The 25,704-nt window shown below is 48.4% G+C and overlaps 2 protein-coding genes and 1 long non-coding RNA gene across 11 annotated transcripts in view; 2 read left to right on the forward strand and 1 right to left on the reverse strand.

The window, feature by feature from the left end:
• Positions 1 to 24,003, forward strand: part of LOC100050675 (neuroendocrine secretory protein 55) — a 51,325-nt gene extending 27,322 nt beyond the window's left edge. The window contains exon 2 of the mRNA XM_070247288.1: positions 23,931 to 24,003. The gene's annotated coding sequence lies outside the window, so the exon portion shown is untranslated. The remainder of the gene's footprint in view (positions 1 to 23,930) is intronic.
• GNAS (GNAS complex locus) overlaps positions 1 to 25,704 on the forward strand; it is a 66,737-nt gene that overhangs the window by 27,821 nt on the left and 13,212 nt on the right. For 4 of the 9 annotated variants that reach the window (XM_070247286.1, XM_070247285.1, XM_070247283.1 and 1 more), the window contains exon 2: positions 23,931 to 24,003. In XM_070247286.1, the coding sequence (XP_070103387.1) occupies positions 23,931 to 24,003 (73 nt within the window). Of the gene's footprint in view, positions 1 to 17,471; positions 17,678 to 19,703; positions 20,208 to 20,302; positions 20,540 to 23,930; positions 24,004 to 25,704 lie in introns of those variants that run through there. The other 5 variants (XM_023626819.2, XM_023626820.2, XM_023626821.2 and 2 more) reach the window with 3 other exon arrangements.
• On the reverse strand, positions 7,268 to 17,179 carry LOC106782441 (uncharacterized). Its single transcript, XR_001379510.3, has 2 exons — positions 17,037 to 17,179; positions 7,268 to 10,531 (listed from the first exon to the last, which is right to left on the reverse strand). It is a non-coding gene; the product is annotated as an uncharacterized lncRNA (long non-coding RNA).

Genomic DNA, 25,704 nt, shown 5'->3' on the forward strand with positions numbered 1-25,704 from the left:
TGAAAGGCGGGAGGAGGGAGGGTCTGGTTGCAAGTAATTCAAGTTGTAGCAGGCAGAGGATGGGCAGCTGCCAGTTCCTGGTGGAGCAGCCAGCACAGCTGAGGGGCCGGTCTGGGCTTCACGGCGGCAGTTGGGGGGAGGGGGGGAGGTGGACAGGCTCAGGAGTCCAGGAGGGGGGGACATCATCCCATCCCCATCACACCCCCCGTGGAGCCCCATGTTGGTCCTGGGGGCCCACCAGTTAGGACAGGGACTGAGAAGCTGGCAGTATGTGCCAGGGAGTCGGCGGGGACCCTGCCACCCTTCGCCATGTTCACTGAGCTCTGACTGTATCCTCTCCCACAGGGGGCCCTTGTCGCTTCCCTGGACGTTCCTCTCCTGATCTGAAAATGATTGTTCAATTTTGGGGTCTTTTTGAAATTAGTAATAAGCCCCCTCTATAGCAACCTGATTTCCCAAGTGTTTTCACGTGCCTTACTCCACTGAGTAGTTTGTTTTTTTTTAAAGAAATCTGGCACACAGCAAACCCTCGTCCTAAAAAAAACCAATCTTCATGAGTTCTTTGATTTATTAATTACTCAAAACAAAACAAAGCAAATCCTAAAGTTAAAAGCAAACAGCCTGTACGTGAGTATCCATCTCAGATGTTGAGGAAATCCTTAGAAGTTTACAGGTTGATGTCCTCGAGAATTTGGCTCCAGCCAGGCCAGTAAAGGCATTGTTTTCTTTTTTTTTCCTTCCTTCCTCCCTTCCTTCCTTTCTTCCTTCCCCCCCTTTTGAAAAACAAGTTTTATTCTCCTGGGTACGTTCATTAGAGAGGGAGACAATTCTCTTCAGTAAGGAGGAGTGAGGGGTTGGGGGGGTCGATTCTGCAGGAGGAGACGGGCAAGATTGATGGCTCTGTGCCGGGGGGGCCCAGGGGGGAGGGGGGCTGAGAATGAATGTCGCGCCGGATCCCATCGCTCAGGCTGCAAACGGAGCAGCTCCCCAGAGCAGACCTTCAGCTTCCTGGCGTGAGTGGGGAAAATATCCCGTCAGCTGCCTCTGTCCCGCGCTTTATTCATTAGCTCAAGTGAAAAAATAAAATTAAAGGCTTGTCCTAATTTGTTGTGGTAGGACCCCATTCTCCCAAGTTTTTGTCTTAAAAACAAACAGAAAAACCCACACAGCCCATAGAGGCAGAAGCAGTTGGCAAGGGTGGCCGTTCAGTTCCTTCTCGAGGTTTAGCTTCTCTCCACCAGGGCAAGTTCCCGCTCTCCCGCTCTTCCGCTCTTCCTGAGCGCCAAGAGTTAGAAATGTGTTGCTAATTGATTTGAGCTCGATTTGTATTGCTTTGAGACTTAGCAAAATGGCCAATTAGGGGCCTGGGGCGGGGGTGGACAATTGCTGTTCTAATAGCCAAGAAAAGGAACTCGCCGCAAATATGTTTATAAAACAGGCCTTCAGTGACCTTTAGGAATTGTTGAGGGGAGAGGGTCGTGGCTGTTCCTCAGAAAAAAAGAAAGAAGGGTTGTCGGGAAGTGTTTAATGGGAATTGAGCACATGATGACATGCCTCATTGAGGAATATCATGGTTCCAAATGAAAACAGTTGTCACGAATTAATTTTTCAAATTTTTGACTATTGGCTGGTCTGAGGTTTACCTCATATTAGATTGTGTCCAACTTGGCAAAGACCATGGAATCCTGCCCAGTTCTTGGTAGAGATGCACCCATTTTGCCTCACTGATAAGTTATTTCCTAATTTGGGGGTTATACTGGACATCGAAATAGCCTTATTTCCTTCTTGCCTTTCTAGTAGCATCTCTTAGCTTGCAGTCGCCACTCATGTGTCTGCCAAGCCTCTCAGAAGAATGAAATCCTTGCCGAGCTGGTGAGTTTGCCTTAATCTGGGCATTTTCATTTCTTCATTCATTCATTCAATATACCTGTATTGAGTGCCTAATCTGTGCCCTTCTCCATGGGGAAAACACAGGTATAAGACGTCGCTGCTCCCTTTTGTGGTCTTACAATCAAACAAACCCTGGAAGTTAGCAAGAGTGGGGAGTCTCTGCTGAGTGAATAAATAGGGCGTAGATTTGCAGCTAAGAAAAGATGGAATGATTGTCAAAAAAGAGACTTAAGCAACCTTCCAACACTTCACCCTAGCTGAGCAAACCCCGTCAGTGCTTACAGGAAATTACTGTGAGGCCTGCAGAAAACCCAGAAGGATCTGCATGGGTCAAAACAAACAACTGTGTCTAGATATTCGACAGGCACAACCCTTCAGATTTCCGTGCCAGGCTGAGGCCAAAAATTTATACACGAAGAGCAGTAGCCGAGCCTTCTGTAGGCGCAGTGTGGGTCTCGGTGATGGCAGGGCATCAGTCCTGATACCCGCGAGGTCTTTTGCCCAGAGGTATAGCCCAAGGGCAGGCTTGCTTTCAGAAGGCCTGGCGCAGGGGTGGTGCAGAAGGCAGCCTTTAGCCAGTCCCCTCTCTCTTTTCTGCTCTCTCTGGAGCCAAACCATGCCTTCCAGAATCTTCTAGGAGTGAAAATTCTCTTAGGGGGTGGGCCCACATTCTTCTACCTAATCTTAGAATCTTCTATGTCTAGGATTTGTGTTCTGAGGGTGGGATGGAAAAATGTTGATAGTTTGCAGCCAGGGGGCCCGAGGTAGTATGGAGGGCTTGCTTTCATCTGAGCTTCGGCCTGACATCTCAGCTTCTCGGCTGTTGTCCGAGTTAGCACCAGTCTTCCATCTTGGGTCCTGAGCTGCCCTCCATCTTAGCTCCCAGCCTCTCGCTTAGATCCTGAGCTTTGGTCCTCTTTTTTCCCATTCCCTTATGCAAAGACTGTAGAGATATTCTTTACTCCGGTAGGATAATTCATTCCCAGTCATTATGGAAAGAAAAACACACTTTTAATTCCAGAATTTTATTTCCAACTTTCCTTTCACAAGTACTTTTAAGTTCCCTGTTCGTCACTCTTGGAACAGTGCGTCGGATCCGTTAGGACTCCTGTAATGCCCGGCACGTGACACATGACCTTTATGTGTTTTTGAAAATATGTGTGCGTGTACAGATAAATAGATAGGTAGAGATGTTTTGGATGCGAGGGAGGGGCTTTTGCGGAGGTGACTGACTTGAAGGCACTCCTAGATAACAGGGACTGATTTTGTTCCAAGAGTAAAATTCAGATTTACAGAATTATTAAGTTTTGGCTTCTCTTTGTTTGTGACACTTTAATACTCTGCCCCTGGGAGGCACACTGGGAAATCAATGTGGGTGAAAACCCATTTTCAGGACATAAACTGAAGCTTGTTTGCCAGTTCAGAAAAATCAGTTGGCCAAGTTAACTTTGAAAATATCCTTTATTACAAGTTGCTGCCTCTGCAAATGAATGCTATGTGCAGTTACTTTCCACGGCCAGCCTGATGCTCCTCTCTTGAATCTGGACCCTTTTATTGGGACACTTTGAAAGTGTTGTCCATCCTAAAGAAATGATTTAAAAGAGATGAGGGCACCAAGGCTCAGAGAATTTCAGGAAGCAGATGAAGCCACTGCCGGGACCCAGGCCTTGTCTTCAGATTCCCTTTTCAAGGAGATCTGAAACAGGGATGCCTGAATTTTGCATTCGGGGCTTCAGAGATGAGCCTTTGGCAAATCTGAGAAGTGGAGATTTGGCCCTAGGCCTCTTCTCTTCCCTCCAGGTGGCTGTGTTCTGTTCAGTTAATCCCATTAGCTGGCAAAGGCTTAGGGGGCTACCCTTAAGGGACATTTGCATTTTAATAAAGAGCTCTATGAGGCCAAAAAGCAGAGAGAGTCACATTTTTAATATTGGAGTCCTTAAGAGTAGAATTCTAGCAGGAGGCACTGGAGAGGCACAGAGGAGGGGGCATTTGGGCAATCAACTTCTCTCCCTACCCCTTGTGCCAGCCCAAACCCCCGTTCCTCCCAGCCCAGCTCTGACCACCTGGCATCCCCAGTGCAGTGAATTCAGTAAATTGGCTTTCTTTCCCCTTTACCCCAGGATTTGGGGGCCCCTCCTCCGAGCTCTCCATGCACCTTTTTGGGTTCCACTTGGCAGTGGTGGGTGGGGGGAGGTCCATCTAAGTGGCAGAATCAGGTCCAGATGGAAGCCTTCAGGTGCCTGACTCTTTCCCAGCTCAGGTTGATAATGACAAGCCCCATATTTTTGTCCAGCATCCACTGCTATGACACCCAGGATAGTCAGGAAATAAAAGGCTTGAGTACTATATGGTTGCTTTGCTTTCTTTAAAAAAGAAAAAAAAAAAGTCAGGGGTGGTGGGGAGAAAGGAGCAAGGAGGCAGAAGGCCAGGGCAGCAAATAATCAAGCAGCAAAAACAACCTTGTTGCTAGTATGTGACATACACAGCCCCCAACTGTCCTGCGTTGCAGCCATAGGAGAAGCTGGTGCTTAGTGATACTCGGGTTGATTTCACACCTTAGCTCCGAGTTGCTCAGCGGTGCATTAACAACTAATGATTCAACCGAGGGAGGCCTGGATTGCCATTTTGACTTGCCAGATCTTAGCACACCCTTACAGAAACCCGGAAGCCTGCCAATTAAGCTCCCAGTGTAACTCAAAAGGGGCCTTCCAAGATGCTTGATCTTTAGGAAAAGGAAATTAAGCTAATTTTGAAAGCTACTGACATGCGAGTTTCCTTAAAATGTAAGTAGTTGAAGGCTAGGATGAATATTATGAGTTCCTCACATAATATGTATTTGAATATATGTCATGGATTCCAGGCAGAGCTCAAAACTACTCAGGGCCGTGGGTTCTTCTTTCTTTCTTTCTTTTTTCTTTTTACCTTTATTCTTTTTTTTTTTCCTTAAACGTTAATGTATTCCCAACCTGAAATGTTCTTTTCAGAAAGTTCTGTGATGCTAACAGGATCAGAGTGACATTTTCACAAAATGAGATGAGGTGCCATTGCCAGGACTTTGGAAAGGGCCCTAAATGCTGCAGTGTCCGTGACAGGCAGTGTGTCACCCAGCGGCTCGGTAGCACCCGGCTGGGAGGAGGAGGGCATTTAATTATGCGTGTAAGTTATAGCTTTGTTTCAAACACACAAACACGCAGGCCGGCGACAATATTAAACACGCAGTCACGCTTTCCCTCTGAGTGTGAAAGGTGCTTGGATCTTATCTTCCCAGATCCAGGACCTATTTGCTTCCTTCTAAACAGCTTCCTCCTGCCCCTTAGATAAGTCAACAGGGGGAATCAGCCTCCAAATTTTGCTAAATTGTGTACCCTGACAATGACTTGTAATTAGGAAACCTCGCATGGATCCGAGACCAGAGGTGGCTGCCGCACTCCTGCCGATTAAGATGGCTGCGCCGGCACCTTGCCGCAGAGAAAGGCCAGCTCAAAACATCGATTTTTCTCCCCACCCTCCCAAGGTTAGGATTCTGCTTAGAACTCTCTGTTTCCAGCTAAAATTTCCATCACCAAAGGGCCTGATTTCAGGCAAAGGAAGGACCACTTTAGCAAATGAGAGAAGAGGAATGGAGAGGGTCATTTCAACTGCAGCAAAAATCAGCCATGCCATTTTCCTGACAGCACTTTAATTATGATGAAAGAACAAGATGCTTTTTGGTTTTTACAGAGGAGGCTTGTGGTGGGGGGAAGGGAAGGGACCTCTGAAAGAGATGTTAGCTGCCTCGCGGCAGAGTGCAAAGCGGGCTGTCAGGGCAGAGTGATGGATAGACGCCCTTGGGGAGGGGCGCCAGCCCCTCCCGGTCCCGGGTCCCATCACCAGGTCTGTGGTCAGGCCTTGCTGTTTTGAGCCAGGGGTGCACCATGAATAGGAAGGGCTCATAGGGCAGAACTTAGCAAGCCACAGGCTGCTGGTTTCTCCCTTCCCTTCTGTGGGCTGAGCTGTGACTTTAACTCCGAGGCGGGGAGTCCAGCTTGTGTTCTGCTCCACTGGCTTTGAAAGCAGTGGAGGGGTTTTCAGTGGTCACACACCCCATTGTTGGAAATGGTGTTTTTCTTTAAAGTCAGGTGTGTAGTTCAAATAGACATTCAAGGGCCTTGGAGCTGCAGAGAGGGCCACAGAGAGCCCTGCAGGCTTCAGAACTGATGTTCTGATGCGGGGAGGCCATTTAGGGTGGGAAGAAAGTTGGAGAACCAGAGGTTAATAGGCCTCCGTGAGCTCAGGCATGAAAGGGCCCATTTCCACTCCCACCCTCCTGGGCCTGTCTAATCCCCACCCTGACCTTAGGCATTGAGTCCATAGGAGGCTTCCTAGTGGGTTGCCACAAGCCCCAGAAGTGGCCCTGGGATTCTGGACTGCCAATGTTTAGAGAGAAATCAAAGAGAATCCTAGACTCTCTCAGCTGAAAAGAGCCTTGGGAATGGGAATGTAAGAAAGAGGAGCAAAGTGCATCCAGGTTAGCTGCGAGGTCCCCAGGGATCCCACAGGAAAAAAAAAATAGACGTGGAAGGTGCATCTCTCGCATCCCTTTACCTCCTTCCTCCGTTTTAGGGCTCGTTCATGCCGTGCAACAGAAAGGCAGGCTGCTTCCAGAGCCTGGAGCAGAGAATTACACAGAGCAGGAGAGATGATTTGAACCTGCTCATCTCAGCTGCTTTTCTATAACTGAATTACACAATGTCTCTGTTAAACGTGATGTCACTGCTGAGAGCACCCCACAGTCTTGAATTAAACACCAATGAGCATTATTTTCCCCCTATGGAGGCACCCTCCACGGCAACTTTCCCCAAACAATTTGTGATTTTCTGGGGTTCCTTATTCCCCTCACTAAATTGTCATGCTGCTAGAGACACTTCTCATTTTGATGATTATTAAAGGGCAGCGGATAATGAAACAGCAGGGACTTGGGGCTTTGTGGCAGGTAAATTATGGACATTTACGAGTCAAACCACTTTATCTCTTGTGCTCAACAAGAGGATTAACAAGCAAAATGCAACACCTGCAGAATCTGCTGGAGGGGCAGTGGTCTTGAGACTGCGAGGCCGTACTGCAGGGGTGCGCCCGCCGAGATGCTCCCGTCCCTGCAGCAACTGCAGATTCCCCATCCGAGCCGAGCTGAAATGCAAATCCTGTCTCTGTCTAGATACACGGTGATTCTGCCTGCTATGGAGCTGGAGGCCCTGTGCTCGGGCTGATTTCACTGGACCAGTTAAGGGGAAAACACTAGAAAAATATGTTGAAACCCGTTTTCCCCTTTTTCACTTGGAAAACAATATTAGAGGCCGGCAGTTCAGTCTGCAAGGAGAAAGATACGAGGGCAGCATCCTGACTTATGACCCTTGGGGGTGCTTAGATATTTTATTTTAGAGCGATTTTCGTTTGGAGAGAAAAAAGAAAGATATAGAAGCTGGCAGAGTCTGGGGGTCAAAAGCATGCCACTTTAGGAGTTGATGCCTTTTCAATGTCAGAATCAGAAAAGTGCTTGAGGATTTTGTCCCCTTGTAGAAATAAATAGGCACTTTGGAAAAGGAGAATATTCTGTTTTTTGAGAAACGTAGTGAGGTGATGGGTTCATGTCAGGCAGCAGAGATCATAATCCTGTCGGAAAAGTTGGTCTCATTTTTCATGTCAGAATTAATATTGGTTGAGATTAGATAGCTGCTTAATTTAGACCATTTATATTTTGTAGAGTGCTAAAAAGGAGGGCTCCAAGCCGCTTTCTGGCAGCAGCAAAGCCAAATAAATAGGAACAATATAACCTTTTTAAAAATCCATTCTTTCTGCTGTGGCTTCGCTCTGGCAAATTTTGAGTCGTTTAGCACAATCTGAAAACTCAGATTTTCATTGCTAGGAAAATGTAATGCTTCCCACTGTCATACAGCTTTTTGTCGCCCACAGATTTCCTATTCTTGGTGACCTTTTTGACTTGAGTTTTTGTCGTCTTGACGCTGAAGCATCCACTCAAATTGGTCAAAAGTTCAATTGTGAAAAAGCATCTGGTTGTTTGTCTACAGATGGCCAGTTTGCCTGAGTATTTGAGAGGAGGAGCTCATCCGACCACCTACCCTAACATGACCCCAGCACAGCTCAAAGGCTGTAGATAAACTTTTTATGAATTGAAGGAACAGACGTAGAATCCAGCCTGTGCTCTGAGGGACCAGACAGGGAGGGCACGAACAAGATGTTGGCATCTTCTTCTTTTTCTGCAGTGACCATCTGAAGTCTGCTGCAGAGGGAAGGAGAGGTGAAGTAGCAAGCCGGTCCTTACAGGCAGGCGCTGGGAGGGAGAACCATGCCTAGAGAAATCCTATGACCAGGCTCTTGGCAGCTTCATTCCCAGGGTCAAGGTTTGTCTGGTGCCTGCAGCCATCTTAGAATTTAGAGGGAGCTGAAGCCACCTGCAGCCACCTGCCCTCGTTTTGTCTTAGGTTGTAACCAGCTTAACCTAGCCAGTGAAAGATAAGGATAAGTGCTGCTTTTATAGGAAAAGTATCCATGATTCGGTTTCTTGAAAAAGCCGACACCGCCCCGTCCTCCATCCTTTTATCTCAAAGTCACCAAAACTAGGACTAGATCATCAATCTTTTCTTTCTTTCTTTCTCTCTCGTGTGGATAGCCAATTTAGACTCTCTGGGCTACAAATTGTCCTGCTCTCTCACCTCAGTAAGCAGGCAGGCAGTTGGGGGAGGGCGGGAGTCGAGGAGAGGCACGCCATGGGGTAATGGCTCCTTGGCACATCTCCCTTTAGGACTTCTTCAGTCGTGTGCAGTTCATTTCTGTTTGCAAACAGCTCAGCCCAAAGCAAAGCATCGATACGACCCCCAGATACTGTTTCTAATCGATCTCACGTATTTTCCCTCTGCGGTGCAGGCAGGGCAGAGAGAGCCCAGATGTATTCAGACCAGCAAAGCTCCCCAGCCTTGATCCTTATTTTTATGTTACAATCACAGAACCTTGAAAATGTGTTTTCAGCAATTTACCACATACCAAGAATTTCAGGGAAAAAAGGTCAAGAATTGATGATTTAGATTTATTAGTAGCCCCATCAATCAGACCTCAGAATTCTAATACGTCTTTGCCAGACAAATCAATGTCACATTTGTAAAAGGAAGAGAATGACAGCTGGGTGATCTCACAGAATTATCAGGTATTGGGAGAAAGGTTAAGCAAGCGTTCAATTACTATCAATCCGAGTGATTTTTTTGTTTGAAACCCTTGGGTTTGCTTGCTGCTGGAAGCTTCTTTTTTTTCATTTGCAGATTTACTGTCCTTCTTTACATGTTTTAGAAATTATACGTATGTTTTTCTCTCAAAATCTCTTCTGCCTTTGGCATCCATTTTAGAAACTAAATTTTTGTTGTAGAGTTCTATTCTTTAGTCATTTTTTAGGCTGCTGCTTTTTTTTTTTTAACAAAGTTCCCCTCTCTGCCTTCTGTACCCTCAGTAAATATAGCAGGTATGTAGTTATGCCAGGTTGAGGAAAACACATTTACGTAACACATTTAAGAATGTGTAGGGTAAATGAAATATGAAGGCATCTTATATCTGAGATTAAAACATTAAGTGTCCTTGGGGATCACAGTAGTCAGTCAACAATCTGGTTTTTGCATATTTTGCATTCAACGAACTCATGGCAGCTCATTGAAATGATATATTTAGAATAATTACTGGCTTAATTAATAGAAAACCATTTAAGAAACTCACTTTTAAGGCTGAGGATTTCTTTAAATTACTCTACCATGGGGCGCCCCCCTGAGGCACGGGTTAATAACGTCATGATAAGAATTTTGCGTCAGTGAAGTTTTTCTAGACTTTGGGCTGCTTTAATGGTTTTGAGTAAATCAAGGATCCGTTTAACCTGCAGATTAGATGTCTTCGGGTCCTAACTAAGGTTTATATCAACTTCCTTTGAAAGTTTCTTTCACGGCTAGGCTTTTGGAAGCAGTTCCAGGAAGTCCAATTATTTAAAAATCCCATTACTCTGAAGATAGAGATGATCTTTTCGGGATAAGAATGCAAAAAACCTAACATTGCTTTGAGTTGGTTGATATCTTCAGCCATCATCTCAGTGAGATGGAACCAGTCTCCAAGGTGGAAGATCCGACAGCCTCCACAGCTGATTCTCTCTCCATTGGCCATTTGGCGCCATCTTGCCAGGTGATAGGGGTCCAGGGCCTGTGTGGTCAGTGGGATGGACCAGGGGAGCTTCGTCTGGATCCCTCTTGGCTTGACAGAGCACAACCCAACCTTCTTCCTTCCCTGCGCTGACCAGGACACCCTGTGGGTACAGTGCAGTTTGCTCAGGCTGGCCTTTGACGCTTCAGGGATGCCCTCTTAGCGGCATGTTGACGTTACGCCAGAACCCCAAAGGTTTGGTGTAGAGTCCCACTCACCCTCCTTCATGGTTGCCAAGTTCCCTCAAAAATCAGCTACTTTCCTGGGTGACTGCTGATTTCTCACCCTGGGTCTGACCAAGGGACTCGGTGAAACGCTTGCCCTGTGGCCCCCACCTGTCAAGGTGTTCCTGTTTTATACTTGTGAAGGGCCAGTTTTCTAGAGTTTTAATTCTTGATGTTAGGTCACTGCAACCCTGCGATAAAAATAGGTATAATTAGTATGTTACAGATTAGACTCTGCATTTCTAGCTTTGTGCCACTTCCTCTAATAATACCAATTTTGGTGACACATTTCCTAGAACCCCAGGCTTGCTTCGATTGCTCAAATCCTCCGAGAGCTTCGTAGAAGACAGACCTGTTTGCCTTAAAACCCAGAAGGGTTTGGTCCTGATCAGATCTCTCCGCTCCTACTTTCTCTCCCCTGCGTTCCAAGCTCTGTCTGGATTTTCCTGTTTTCTGTTCAAGGAGCAGCGCCTCCATGCTCCCCTGAGGCGGGCATTTTTGTGAACGGCTGAGCACACATGGTCTTCCGTGTCTGTGGCAAAAGGCCCTTTCTGGCTGGCTCCAGAGTCCCCACCAATTAATCGAGGGGAAAACTTGAGTTAGGCATCACAATTTCAGCCAAGCTGGGCATACATCGAGTACACCTGTCACTTGAGCCGGTGTCCAGAATTCAGCCCTAAGGGTCACAGCTGTGGCATTATTTCAGCATGAGCAATTCAGTATTTAATGTTCCTTAGAAAAATAAATCATTCCAAGCTGCTACTGGTCACCTATTAACCCTCAGAGGATTTCGTGGCTGGGGGGGGGGGGTAATCCATAATTTGCTTGGCTGGCAGGGAGAGCACATCCTTCTCAGTTCTGTCTTTTAAAAGACCATTTCTTACGTAATAAACAACAGGGGCTGCAAAAGCAGCATCCTCTCGTGCTGCCGCCACAGCCTTCCAGGGGGAGAAGTTAGACTTTCTTTTCATTTCGTTTATATTTTTACCTGCATAGTACAGGTACTTCTTTCTACAGATTGGCAGCTTCCATTTCTTTCCTCTTTTCATGGTGGTTTAAATTAGCCTGCCATCATTGGCAAGTCTTAATTTACAATTAAGTACTAGGGGGGAAAATTCATCATTAATGAGATCTTCTCACTTTGTGTAAATGGCCCCCAAAAGCAACACACATTTTTAATTTGTCCTCCCAATAGCTGAGCCCTTCTGTCACCTGGGTCTTAATAAATGAATTGGCTATCTGCAATTAATCCACATAGTACAAATCATTTGAAAGCTGAGTTGTCTGCCTTCTGAAAAAAATTGGCTATATTTAGTTTTTAAAGCAAGCATGCTTTGTGTTCTTTGTAAAGTCAGCGACATTCTTTCAATTTTTTCAGTGTAATTAGCACAAAAGGAACCGTAATCTGAGAAGGTAGTAGAGACTAAAGCGATTGAGAGACAGGAATGTTCAAGAAAGCGGGCAGAGGCAGCTTTCCAGTACTGGGCAGCATGCAGAGACCCTGGGACGTGGCTGTGGGTAGAGCTGAGGTCTGTAGCTCATAAAAACATCTCCTTTTCATCTGATCTCCAGACTGGTTGCAAATACTTGATGCTTTGGCTGAATAATTCTCTCCTCCTCATAACTTCCAGAGGTCAGCAAAGACCTTAGAAAGCCACAGTGCCATCTGGGCTCTGCTGATGTTGAGTGGGCTCCTCACAGGCCACGGAGAGGGCTGTGAATGCTGCCAAGCCCTCGGTAAACTGCTGAGTGAGGGAGCGGAGGGCGCAGCCTCTGGGCTCCCCAGCAAACACCGAATTTTGAGCAAATGGAGGCTAACTGGAAATCATGCAGGGTGCAGTGGGCAGGAGAGCTGGGGCTTGTGTGTAGCTGTGTGCAAAGGAGGAGGCCGCCTTGCTCATCTGGAAGCTAGGCTCTCTGTGTCCTGAGGGTTTGCTCCCCCTCGAAAGAAAAACCCAGGGAAATAGGTGGAGCTAAACTATAATTACACATTTTTTGATTTCAGCTTAAACGTGTGTGGGCAAACACAAAAAGATGAAAAGGTACCTACATTTCCAGATGAATTAAATGTGTGACTAATTATGTCACATTAATTGCTTAGTTCAGGGTTTACCAACAGCAGATGGAAGTGGGACCAGAGAAGGGGTTTTGGCTATGAAGGCAAATGACACCCACAGCCCCATCAGAATCTCATTTGTCCCAAACTGAGGCTAGTAACTGATTGCAAGCCTGTTTGAAAATCATCACCCACATTTGGTTGGTAGATAAATAAAGTAAAAACCCAAGATGTAAAACTTGTACTTAGCAGGTGTTTCATTTGTATATATGTATACACAAAGCAGCATTTAAAGAAAGAAAACTTATTACCTGGTTAGTCTGGAGTGTTTAACTTTCTAAACTCTTAATTATATGGGGCTACATTGGAAGAATTGAATACAGTGAAAAAACCTAAAATCTTTAAACTGAGAACACTTAAAGGGATTCTTTCACTGAAGGAGATCTTATTGGGACCTCAGCACTCTCTTGGTTGTGCCAACCTGCTTTTTATTTATTTTTTCCTGTTGTTACCTGTTTAGTAAGATGTTGGACTGAAATGTCATTTAAATAAGGCACCTTGTAAATAAAAACAAAAGTTAGCTGGCCCACACCTATTGTCACCTAGTCCTCCTTGCCTCAGTCCCCATCCTGGCTGAGTCTCCATCAAGGCCAAGTTCAAAGTGCTGAGCAACAGGTTTTCCCGTTACCTTGGCCTCCATGAAACTTTGTTCCCCCAAAGGAAGTTGAAGATAGTTTAGGAAAATTAACTTTCCTGCTACAGAGTAGTAACACTTTTACTTTTTTTTTTTACCCAATTAAGATCTCTAGTAAGTGGGTCCATGGGTCTATGGTTGATGTCATTATGCCCCTAATCCAAATTTTTTGTCCATCTAGAATCTTCAACCAACTATCATATTATTTAGGTTTAAGTTTTAAAAGGAACAGAATAATGCACATAGTCTCTTTTTTATTATTTCTCCCTTTTAAGGTAGATAGTGACTTTGTTAAACGTCCACTTCCACCCACTCTGGGGCTCCTTGGGATGTTGTGAGAAAGGCAGTAAGGCCTTGGGGACTGGTTATCCCTGGGGACCAGGAGCTCCTCTCATAGATGGGCCCACCCATGAGAGTCAAGAAAGATCAATAAAGGCGCGAAAGGTCCTGATTGCCCTCATGTTATGTGCCATGGTATTAAGTAGATGCTTGAACAACATCTCAAAGCCACTGGCCGGGTCCAAAAACATTGGCCAATGTGCCTCCACATTCTGTTTGGATTAGAGTATGTTCTGAATTTAAAACAAATTATTTTAAAATTAGTTGATGGCAATTAAATAGGGAAATTTCATATGGCCATGCAGTTAATTCCTTGATTTCAAGTCTCCTGAAATAAAGTTTTACTAACATAAACAGTGTGTTTAGTTTAGAATGCAAGTTTAGGAGTAATCTGTGGTTGAATTTACTAACTAGAGAATATGACAAGAAAAAAAAAATGCCCTAGGTAATCACTACATTAGATTTTTAAGAGCTTTATGGTCCTAGGTAATAGAACCTTCTTACCAGGGGTTAACTGGGACAGGAAGAGGCTTTTTGCAGTGCCTGCTTTCATCGTCTATATAGCACATGCTTCAAGTCATATTCATTTGTCATTCTAGTTAAATAAAGCGCAGAATGTGCTTTAAAAACAGAAAGCACTGTGAAAGCACTAAATACTATTATTACAATCTTACAGCTAAGGTTTCTGTTTCAGTGGAAACTTATTTATTGTTTCCTAGGCTATTAAAATAATATTATATTTTCTCTGGGCTCTTATAATAACCCCAACTAATGAAAGGCCAAGAAAACTCTTGTCCAAAAACTGAATTACATCATTTAGTGTAACAATATTTTCAAGATTCTAAGCTGTAGCGAGCCTATTCCTTCTAAAAGTAGGCAAGGCATTCTTAGGAAGATGCAAAAGGGCCAAGGGACACATCCACCCATAAATATGAAGCTTACAAGACCACAAAATTCAAACCCCGACATATGAATCCATCCATTGTTGTAAAATATGCACTGTTGGAAAGAACTGTTGCTGGGCCATCCCTCTGTGTAGCATGTGACACCATCTGCTTCACCAAGTTGTATCATTAGGTGACCTAGTGTTTTAGGTTAGGGGTGTGTTATTATCCCAACTTGCTGGCTTTGGCATGAAGCAAATCACCTGAGCGAGGGACCTGTGCCCTCTCTGGGCGTTTTATACTCAGAACATTCTGGCCCTTTCCCCTCTCTGGAGCCTGAAGTTTCCATAACTTCTATCTCTCCCCGGGCCAAGTAAGAGGCCCCACTGGAAAACTCTCTAGTCGGGACTGTTCCAAGAATTATGCTAATGAATTGCTCTACTCTCAAAGCATAAACCAGGTACTTAAAATGGTAACGACCTATTAAAATAAATTACTAATTTATATGAAAAGGTCACGCATGGTGGCCTGCAAATCTGAAAAGGCTTTTTTTTAAAAAAATAAAACTTTTAAGGCCCCGGGTAGGTCAAATGCTAGACGGAAAACTGTAGACAGTGTCAGCTCACCATGCCAATTAAGTAAAATCTCATCTTTCACTTTGTGTCGAGTGAAAACAGAAAGCCGAACAGACCACAAACGAGCTTGTGTTTCAGAGCTCTTCGTGTCTTTTGCTTACCTATAAACCTTTGATTCCACCTGCTGTCATTTATTTACAAAGTAAATGCTTTATTTGTCCATCAGTGGTTGGTCATAATAAAATATAGGTGAAACCTACACTTAAAAAAAAAAAAAACAAACATTTCAAGGATGGCCCTGCTAGGTTAGAAGTTGAAATGACGAAAGCCTGACCTTGCTTTCTATCTTTCTAGGACAGTAGTCCTGATTGTGCCTTGCCTGGGATGTGTATCAGTATATGACATGGGACAGTTTCACTCCTTTCAAAATCCACGTGTGATATTTATCTAAAAGGGAAAGATGGCAACCCAATTCAGGGATTTACAAACAAGGAGACTTCATTATATTTGTTGAAGTAATGTGTAGCTACTGGCATAAGTATCAAGGTTTATTTGTTACTATTTACCTTGTTCTTCTTAAATACAATATATTTGTGCTTTGCCACATTGGAAGTCGGAAGGGAGATGCTTTTGAACAAATGGAGCAGAACAAAACTTTCTGGCCTGTTTCTCCTCTTTATAAGTCTTCACTTTTTTAAATTAACAAGTGATTAATCAAATTCAACCAAGAAGTTTTTATTTAATATATAAAGATATAAAACTTGGGCCTTCAAGTAGTTGCTAATCTAGTTGGTGAATGATGGTGAGTCGTGATCTCTTGGTCACAGAATCACCGATTCTAAGGCCTTCCTCTTGAATTGGCTTACTAGCATGTTTGGGTCTACCCATTTAAAATTTTTATCTGGTTTTGTTTAGGTGAAAAGCATAAACTTAGAACAGTAGTTCATTTGAGGTTTTTTCAAAAGAGGGTATTTTTTGGATGGAAAAGAGGCTCTAATCCAAAGTGTGACAAAGACCCGGCTTAGTTTGGATGCGGAGAGGAGGGCAAATGCAGCAACTTTCAGCAGAGTTCAAGAAAGTCAGAGGCCTACAGGGAGGCGCCGTAGCAGCTGCAGGTTATGGGGGTCTGGCCTGTAGCTTTTACTTCCTGTTCTTAATTCCAAGTGTTCTTTGGTGACTTTGAATTGCTCTCTGTTGTCCATTCAGATCCATAAAAAAGAGGCCTTGTAGAATGGGGGTAGAGGTGTACCTGAAGGAGCCAAGACAAATAATACGTGACATCTTCATCTGTCACACTTTTTCTTATTTTGAGTTGAGCAAACCAGGGGAAAGGGGGGATTTCAATAGTGCTGTTGAATGTTTAACAGTGTCTTTCTATTTCAAAGAAAACTTAAAACTACATGCGACAGTTTGCTCCGAGGCCTCTGAAAGTACCAGACTCCCATCCCACAGCCCTAGGCATGATAGGTGTGTTTTCATTTACAGGTCAGCTTCTGTCCTTTCTTTCTTTCCCCCTAAAACTCGAAAGTTTTACTGATGGTTTATAAGTCACAGAAGGTTAAAGGTGGGAGACAGTTCATAATTATTTTGTCTGTCTGAGTTTACTGGCAGGTGTGCCTGCCGCCCACCAATGGCAGTCACCTGCCTTAGCCTGGTCACCTGGCACTCCACTCACCTGGGCACAAGGTGGGTGTGTGGACCAAACATTTATTGAATGAATGAATGAATTGTACCCCAAAGCAGACACCTGTGGCAGCAAGTGACTCAACCAAGGTCCCAGGAAAAGTGAGCAGCGGGGGTTGAGAAGTTGGTGTCGCTACACCTAACCCAGTGATCTCTTCCACATCCTAGTGTGGGGACACTTTAGAGTTTGTAAACAATCTGCAAACAAATTCCTGTTCAATAAAGTACTTTTCCCTCTGTTGCAGAGCCCACCGGGACACCCGGGCCCACCACCTCGCCCACCTGGGTGGACGCCGGGTACACCGACTCCGCAGTCACGGCCACCACTGCTCGGCTCCGTGTCGCCGGCGCACAGCCTGCCGCCTCCTGCTTCTAGCCGCGCTAACTTTGCGCTCACATAGCACCTCTCATCAGATCCGAAACCCTTTCCAGGCGTCAGGATTAATTAGGCTTGCCGACACCTACCTCCACGGGCGCGCGCCGCCGTGAGGGAGGGGTGGGTGGCTGTCCCCGCGTGCGCTAACCGGGAAGCTGGAGGTAAGGAGGCGCGCAGCAGGGGTAAGCGCCGCCGTCGCACACTTTGCACGCCGCCAAGGGCTACACCACTCACCGAAAATTGGGAGGCAGGTCTGGGAGGCGGGGTCCGGTGCCCACCGCCTTGGGCGCCCCCGCGCCTCCCGCTGCTGCGCCCCCCGCGCCCCCTACCCACTCCCGTGTCGCCCCCACACCGGCCCACACCCCCTGGGTGCGCGGCGGCCTGTTTGGGCACGTCCTCGGCGGGCCGATTTTTCGGCTTCCCCTTCGGTTTATAGGGGCCGCCGCTGTGGGTCCGTCCTCTGAAGAGGCTGGGGCGTCATCGGGCTGGTTAGGAGCGCTGCTCTTCGGCGGGGACACTCAGTCGCTCGGCACCGCGGAGCGGGCTGCGTCAGGTGGCTGGCCCGGCGCGGCGCTCGCTCGCTCGCTCGCTGGCTCTCGGGCTCGGGGCTGCGGCGCCGCGGCTGGAGCGAACCCCTGTCCCGGCGCGGGGCGGCGGGCGGCCGGCGGCCGGAGGGCAGGCAGGCAGGCAGGCAGGCACTGCCTTGCGTGTGAGTGCACCTCACTCACATGTAAGTCCGGCTGCACCGTGGCCTCCCGCGGAAGTGCGAGTCGCCCGGCGCGGGCAAGAGCCACCGGGGCCGGGACAGGGCAAGGGCGCCCCGGCGCTGCCGCCCTGCCCGCGCCTCCCGGGCAGCCCCCAATTCTCTCTCTTTTCTCTTTTCTCCTCTCCATTGGCGTGCCCAAGAGCCAAACCAAGGAGCGCCTGAGGGTAACAGCAAACTCGTGCCATCGCGCCTCTGCACTTTTCTTTTTTGAGTTGTTTGACATTTCTTGGTGCTTTTTGGTTTCTCGCTGTTGTTGGGTGCTTTTTGGTTTGTTCTCGCCCCTTTTTCGTTTGCTCATCCTTTTTGGCGCTAACTCTTAGGCAGCCAGCCCAGCAGCCCGAAGACCGGGCAGCCGCGCTCCGCGGCCCCGGGGCAGCGCAGCGGGGATCGCAGCCGAGTCCCCCGACACGGGGCGCACAGGGGCCGGCCAGGCCGAGGCCGGGGGCAGACCGGGCGCCCGGGCCAGGCGAGAGCCGGGCACCCCGAGGTGGCCGAGCCGCCATGCTGAAGATGGCCATGAAGATCAAAGCCCGAGCGGCGGAGAGCGAGAAGAAGACAGCGGCGGCTGCGGCCGAGGTGGCTGCCGAAGCTGCGGCGGCGGCTGCAGCGCTGGCCGCGCCGAGAGAGCCGCTCGCGCCGCGGAAGAGCGGGGACACCGAGAAGACCCCGAAGACCCCGAAGAACCTGGCGCGGGAAGCGCCCCCCGAGAAGTTCCTGACCGAAAAAGAGCGAAAAAAGATCGAGAAGAAGCTGCTGGAGCAGAGAAGAAAGGAAGAGAAGAAGAAGGAGAAGGAGAGGAAGAAGTTGGAGAAGATGCAGAAGAAGAAGAAGAAGGTGCCAGAAGCCCCGGAGGAGCCTCGAGGCCCGGCGGCCGCCGCCGCTGCCGCCGCCGCCGCCGACGACGAGGGCGCCGCGGAGGGCGCCGGCGGGGGCGACGAGGGCGCCGGCGGCGCGGGCACGAGTAGGGCATGGGCCGAGTGGGACACGGACTCGGGCGACGAGGACGATGCCTACTACACGGCGCCGCGCGTGGGGGGCGTCGTGTGGCGGCCCGGGCCGCTGAAGGCCGGCGCGCTGAGCGCCCACCTGCCCCTCGTGGTCTTCCTGGTCTTCTCGGTGCGCAGCCCCTCCTGGGTGCTCAACTTCCTGCTGCAGAAGCGCACGGAGCAGGGCCGCGGCTGCGGCTTCGTGTTCGGGGCGACCTGCTGCTTCCGAGTGTTCCTGGGCTGCGCCTTCTTCTCCTACTTGGGCGGCCGCGCCAAGCGCAGAGGCCGCGGGCGCTCCGGGGCCACGGGGGCCTTCGGCTCGGGCCATGGCGCCCGGCGCCGGGGGCGCGACGAGCGGCTCATCTAGTCAGACCCCCCACCCCCGTCCCCGCCACCGCCACCAGACACCACCATCGCTGTGTAGTGTGGATTTTTATTGAGTATTTGTGTGTGTGTTTGGACACATTTTCCTTTTCGGTTGCTCTGTCCTTTGGTTCGTGCTCGCCTCGCTTTTTCCACACTCCCTGCTCTCTGGCTCTCTCTGTGTCTCTCTCTTCTTTTCGAAAATTTTCCAAAGTCCGGGCTCGGGCTCGCGCTCCCTCCCCTTCCGCCCACCCCGGCCCCTCGGCGGCGCCCGCGGGAGGGGGGGGCCCGCGGCCTCGGGGGCCGCCGGGCGCCGCGGCCCGGGGGGTGGAGCGTTGGCGTCGTGCGAGGGGTCGTCACTGGCTCGGAGACGCCCCCTCTCCCCCCGCGGCTGGCCCGGCTGGGGCCCGAGCCAGGGGGGCGAGGGGCGGCTCCCCGGCCTGTCCCGTCCCGGGCCGGGCGCGGGCGGAGGGACCCCCCTTCCCGGGCACCCGGGGGGGCGCCTCCCTCCGCCAGCTCCCGCCCTCCCCGCTGCCGCGGCCGCTGCCGCGGCTGCTCCTCATCCCTCCTCCTCCTCCTCCTCCTTCCACCCCCCTCGCCGCCGCCGCCTCCTCCTCCCCCCGCCTCCCCCCGCCCGCCGCGGCGCTTTGGGTCGGGGCGGCGGCGGGGCTCGGGCCGAGGCAATAAGAGCGGCGGCGGCGGCAGCGGCGGCAGCAGCTCCCGCAGCTCCTGCTCTGGTCCGCCTCGGCCCGGCGGCGGCCATCAGCCCCCTCGGCCTCGGCTCGAGGGGCGGGGAGCTGCGCGCTGCCCTCGGTCCGACCGACACCACCTTCCCCTCGCGCGGCCCGCGCCCCGCAGTCCGCCCCGCGCGCTCCTCCCCGAGGAGCCGAGTCCGCGCCCGGCCCGCCCGCCCGGCGCTGCCCCGGCCCTCCCGGCCCGCGTGAGGCCGCCCGCGCCCGGCCCCGCCGCCGCCGCAGCCCGGCCGCGCCCCGCCGCCGCCGCCGCCATGGGCTGCCTCGGAAACAGTAAGACCGAGGACCAGCGCAACGAGGAGAAGGCGCAGCGCGAGGCCAACAAAAAGATCGAGAAGCAGCTGCAGAAGGACAAGCAGGTCTACCGGGCCACGCACCGCCTGCTGCTGCTGGGTAAGGGCGGGGCGGGGGGCGCCGGCCCCGGCCCGGCCCGGGGGCCCCTCGGGGCGCCCCGCAGGCCGCGCGCGCCGAGCCCGCCCCCCGCCCCGGGCGCGCGCTCCCGAGCCCGCTGCCCGCTCGCGGGCTCTGTCTCTGGGGGGCGAGGCCGGAAGGGGGACCCCGGGGCGCAGATTCGGCTGGGCGGGGGCTCAAATTCGGGCGGGGGGCCGTGGCGGCGCGGGCGCGGGTCCCTCTCTCCCGGGCCGCCCTTCCTCCCTCTCTCTCTCGCCCTCCCCCTCGCTCTTTTTTCTCTTTTCCGCGAGGCCTACACGACGCCAGGGGTTTGGGTGCGTGTTGGGGAGGGGGAGGGGGAGTCCCACAGGGCTCGGGAGACTGCGACAAAAAGAGGGTTTCGGGGACAGGAAATGGGGTGGCGGGCAGAGGGAGGGGACCCGCCTCCGTGGGGTGTGTGATTTGTTGGGAGAGAGAAAGAGGGGCCAGAGAAGGAGGGGGTGACGCGGGGGGGCGCCGCGGCGGCGGAGGGGGCCTCGGCGAGGGGAGGCTTTGGCGGGGGAAGCGGCCGAGGAGAGTGGGGGGGGCGGGTGACATCAGCCCCTCGGAAGGGATCGGAGTGGTAAAGGTGGTGCAGTGAGGGGGAGGGGGCGCGGGCGAGTCGTGGCGCCGGAGTTGGGGGGAGGGAGCGCGGCGGCCGCTGGGCGCGACTTGGTGCGTTTCGGGCAGGACAGACTGTGTGTGCGCGGAGCAGACGTGTCCCGGGCCGGGCCGGGCCAGGCCGGGCCGTGGAAGGAAGAGAAGGAGAATCAAATAAAATAAGACCAAAAAAAAAAAAAAAAAAAAATGGAGTTACTACGCTAAGTGCCCAGTGAAGCCAAATGACACGTCATTTTTACAGTATGACCTTTTTTTCCCCTTCCAGACATGCAGGCTTTTTGAAAAGCAAAGAAGAGAATTAATTGTAGCAGATGCCCGCCCCCCCCCCCCCCCCCCCCGCCCCGCAGCAGCGCCCCCCCAACCATTAACACACACATTTTCCTGTTAGTCGGCCACATTGAGAGTGCTTTGTGAAAAAAGAAAAAAAAAGACATTCACAAATCAGATAGAACTGGAAAATGACATTTGTCTGTAAATGGCTTCTTGGTCTGGAAATGGCGTTTTTTTGGTCCTTTTCAAGGTGGGAGGGGGGATTGAGAGCGCTTTAAGGAGAAGATTTTTTTTCCAGGTGGAAGGAGATGAAAAGACATTAATTAGTTGTTTGTCAAGTGACATTTGGTTGGTTGCGTTTTGGGTTTTCTCTTTTGATTGCGGTTTTTCCTCTTTGGCCAAAAAAAGCGGAGGGGGGGGACATTATTAACTACAAGGAGATGGCCTTTTCTCCTTTTTTCTTAAAGGTGCTGCTTTGGGGAAAAAAAAGAGAAGCACAAGAAAAATTGTTGAAATGACCAGAAGATAACACAAGCATTAATTAGTGTGGAAGTTTTCCACTTCCTGAGTAATTTGGCTGAGTTAATTTGTGAATTTGCTAGGTTAAGACCTAGTTTATGGTCACATTTCAACGAAACAGCTTGATTGTGAAGAATAAAATGTGTAAAAGGCTGGTCTTTCTTTGTGGTGGTGTTTGGTTTGCTTTTTTCGGATGGGTCACGTCTTTGTTCTCCTGGGTCCAGATTTACGTAAAGCAGAAAATTATTAAGTGAAAATAAGTCTCTTTGGTGTTTTATGCATTTGGAATCTCAATAATTAAGTGGTACATACGTTGAAGTCGTGCCTAAAAGTTCTAAAGGTGGAATTGTGCTGTGTGAATATTAATATACATATAATTTGATTTCAAAGTACAAGCCTAGAAAAGTCTAGAATCTTTCCTAACAGTAATGCTATCTTGCTGTCTGAATACTAATCGAAAACAAGTGTGATGCTAATGGTACCTTAAATTTCCAACACCTTTGCGCAGCGGTCACAAAGTCTCCACTTAAAACTGGAGACTGTTGCTCTGATCACACCTTGCCTCACTGTGGGCTAATCTTCCTCAAGTGTCCTGGTCTACATGGCTACATTTGACTGCTATTTATTGACAGCCCCTGCCACGGGGGTCTGCAACCCAAGCCAGGGGTTGCATTGTTATGTGGTGATTCTCACCAAATGATGCCTCCCCCCAACAGAGGAAACATAATGATGCCCCAAATCCTCTTTTTCATCTGTCTTAATTTAATGACATAAAAATTGAGTGAATTACAGTACCACAAGAAGATCTCGAAAAAATCTTTTCAGTCCGATTGTTTAATTTCATTAATGTGGAAACTGAGGCACAGCTCTGTTTGTGCCTGTAAAAGAGAAGTGTTACGCATTTTAATTCCGAAATAAGAATATTGGGGATTCTGATTAATGTTATATATTCTCTTCATGGAATCTCTTAATAGTGCCTTTTAATATTTTAATTTATGAGAGCTAGGCTCATTAAGATAGAGTGTTTACTTTGAAATCAATGTTTCTGTGGAAACTAATTTTAACTTTTACAGATATTGATTACAGCCTCGTGAGAAGGCAAGTGAAGGAGGAATGCTTTGCTCTTTTGGGCAGTAAAACAAAACAATTAATAAAACTGAAAAAGAAAGAAAAAGAGGGCTAAAAAACCCAAACAGGTTTGTGTGGGAGGAGGGCGAAATATTGTTCACACAGGATTATTTATTGGAGAGAGCGCGCATTTGCAGAAAAGAAAATGGAAAAATAGCAGTCCTCCTTCTAGCTTAGTGAAAATGGTTTTTTTTCTGTAAAATTTTATTTTTACAAATATGATTTAAAATGGAGGCGTGTGTTCCTTCTTACTCTTTTAGTTGGGGAGGGCTGTGGGATCTGAAAATTCAGTGGTTTCCAGGAATATTTTTCCTTATGATTAAAGTCTTGTCCTTTTAATACTTCTTACAGTTGGTGCTGCATGTTAATAATGGTTCTCAAGGACTACAGTTGATATTAAAAATTTTTTTGAGAAAATAACAGAAAATTGATGGTCTCCCATTTTCCCCTGCAGTATGCTTGTTGTATGCAGAGGGAATTTATCTTTAGAAAGAGAGAGTTTGCGGGAAGGGAGGGTAGATAAAATGTAATGTTGTGGTTTTAGGGGTTGATTTTTAAGTAGCCCAAGGCGAGGGAAACCTGCACAGAAAGAAGCTGCATTGTGAAAATGGTTAGAAGGTTAGTGCTGCGTCAGTACGTGATCTGGAGGAGACTGCAGCGTCTGGGCATTGTTTGTGAATCTTGGGTATTTTAACCATGAAACATCTGACAAACAATGAATTATGTAGCTATGTACATTTATGGGCACATTTTACCAGTGACTGCTCACATTTCAGAGATTCAGTTTCACAGTTTTAACTTCAATTTTCCTTTTCCCCCTCAAATGACAAAATTGCGTCATCCCCTCTCTTTGCCCCTTTGCTTGCCCACCCCACAAATTTTAAAACAACCAAAAGAAAAAAAAAAGACACCTAAAAACAGTAAAACCTTTATTTCTTGTTTGTTGTTCTGATGGTGAAATACTGCAGGTAGACACGGAGTTGGACATTTATTTCATTTTCTTTGCATCGAAATGTCCAGGAAAATTGCGAGTCTATTATTTTGTTTGTTTTTTGCCTGTTGCTTCTATGGAATAAACAGCAGTCCTCTCCCTGCCCAAAGTGAGTAAAATGCCTCCTTCATAACCTGAGACTTACTTTCATTTTCTAGGTGCTGGAGAATCTGGTAAAAGCACCATTGTGAAGCAAATGAGGATCCTGCATGTTAATGGGTTTAATGGAGAGTAAGTGTCCAGCCTGCGCAGGGGCGCACAGTCAGAGGAGCATCCTGACCCTGACCTCTAGGAAGTTTAGGTGGGGGTGGGGGGCTGGGCAGCCCATTTTCACTTAAGTTTTTCAGCCTGCATTTAGAAAATCCTGGGAAGAGCTTGTTAGGGGTCTCCCCCCCCCCCCGCCCCGCCCTTTTAATCTTCGGTGCAGCAACAAATAATAATGGTAATAATAATAAAGCCCCAGGGTTCTCGTAGAACAGCTCCCTTTCCCAGGAGAATAGAAGCAGGTTGGCCCCGTGACTGATCTGCCGCAGACCTGCCCACAGATTTTGGTGCAGTGGGGTCTCCAACACAGCTGACACTGGTCGCCACCGTCCCCTCCTTTGCCAGGCGCAACCCCTGCAGAGCGGGGTCCCCCACCCCACTCCCAGCGGATTTCAGCGCACCCAGGTGCAGGATGTTTTAAACTATTGGGGAAACACTTTCAATAATATTCCCACATAAAAGAAAGTTGGAAAAGGCAGCCCTTGTTAATAATTCCTTATCTCCCCCCCCTTTGGAATTACATTATGGGCAGATCATTGTTTCCCTTTGTAAAAATCAATAGTCTTGCCTAAAGACTCAAAAAGGAGACATTTAAGCAATGGAAAAACTGGGAGTTAGGTACTTCTGGCCCATTGAAGGGTCATTTTTGCCTTTGAAAAGTCCTTCCAGGCATCTTGGTATAGGACAATGTGACGATACCGCACTGAAAATAAAGACTAAAAGAGAGCCTGTATATTAGGGATGTAAAAGATAAATATGAGCCCCTGCTTGCCATGAATAATGCAAATGGAGAGGGGCGCTCAATATAATCAGGGAATTTGCTTTTCTCCCGGACCCCAAATGGGCCTGTCCCTCATTCTCATGTGACAAAATGTGTGAAACAGAACAAGCTGTTTACCAGCCTGTTTTCACTGGCGAGAGAGCAGTTAACCCCACTAGATTACAAACACCTGAAGTCACTAGTCTGCCATTACTAGCTGGTTAGCAAACCCACTCCCTTTCTTAAACCTGAATTCAATTGAAAATTTATCCCTCAGTTATATGCCTTTAGTTTCCAAAGGGGAGATTGAGTGAAGGTGGCATAGTTTAGTTCAGGTATGCACCCAAAAAGAAAACAAACCAATAAAAATCTGCATACTGTCACCTACTGTGCACTAGGCACCCTGCTATGCACTAGGCACCTGGGAAACAAAGATGAATTTTATCACCTCTTAGAAGTAAAAGACCTGCACTGACGGCTGCTCTTTATGGAAAATTCTAGAATTTCTTAGATAAGGGGGTAAGAGAAGGATGACGTCACCGATACAAATGGACATTTTAGTTTAGGGTGCTTTTTATGCTTTAACTGTGAAATTGGAAAGGAAATTGGAGTTATCAATGTGCACATACACGCTGTCAACCAAATATCACTTTTACTTGTCACAGACCAATTCTGAAATTCTTAATTCCTGACACACCCTTCAATAAAGCCCTGCCACCAGAGATTGCCATAGGTCAATAAACAAAAAGCCTGAAACAGACTTCTAGCTATGAATTTGTAATTTAAAGAAAAATCTGGCATAATTTATTTTCCCTGCAACTTGCTGGACAGAGCTTCTTCATGAGGCTACTGAAGCAAAAATAATTTGACCATCTACCCTCTAGATAAATATTTTGATTAAAACTGGA

The sequence above is a fragment of the Equus caballus genome, chromosome 22 (genome assembly GCF_041296265.1).
Source record: "Equus caballus isolate H_3958 breed thoroughbred chromosome 22, TB-T2T, whole genome shotgun sequence".
NCBI classification, from domain to species: Eukaryota; Metazoa; Chordata; class Mammalia; order Perissodactyla; family Equidae; genus Equus; species Equus caballus.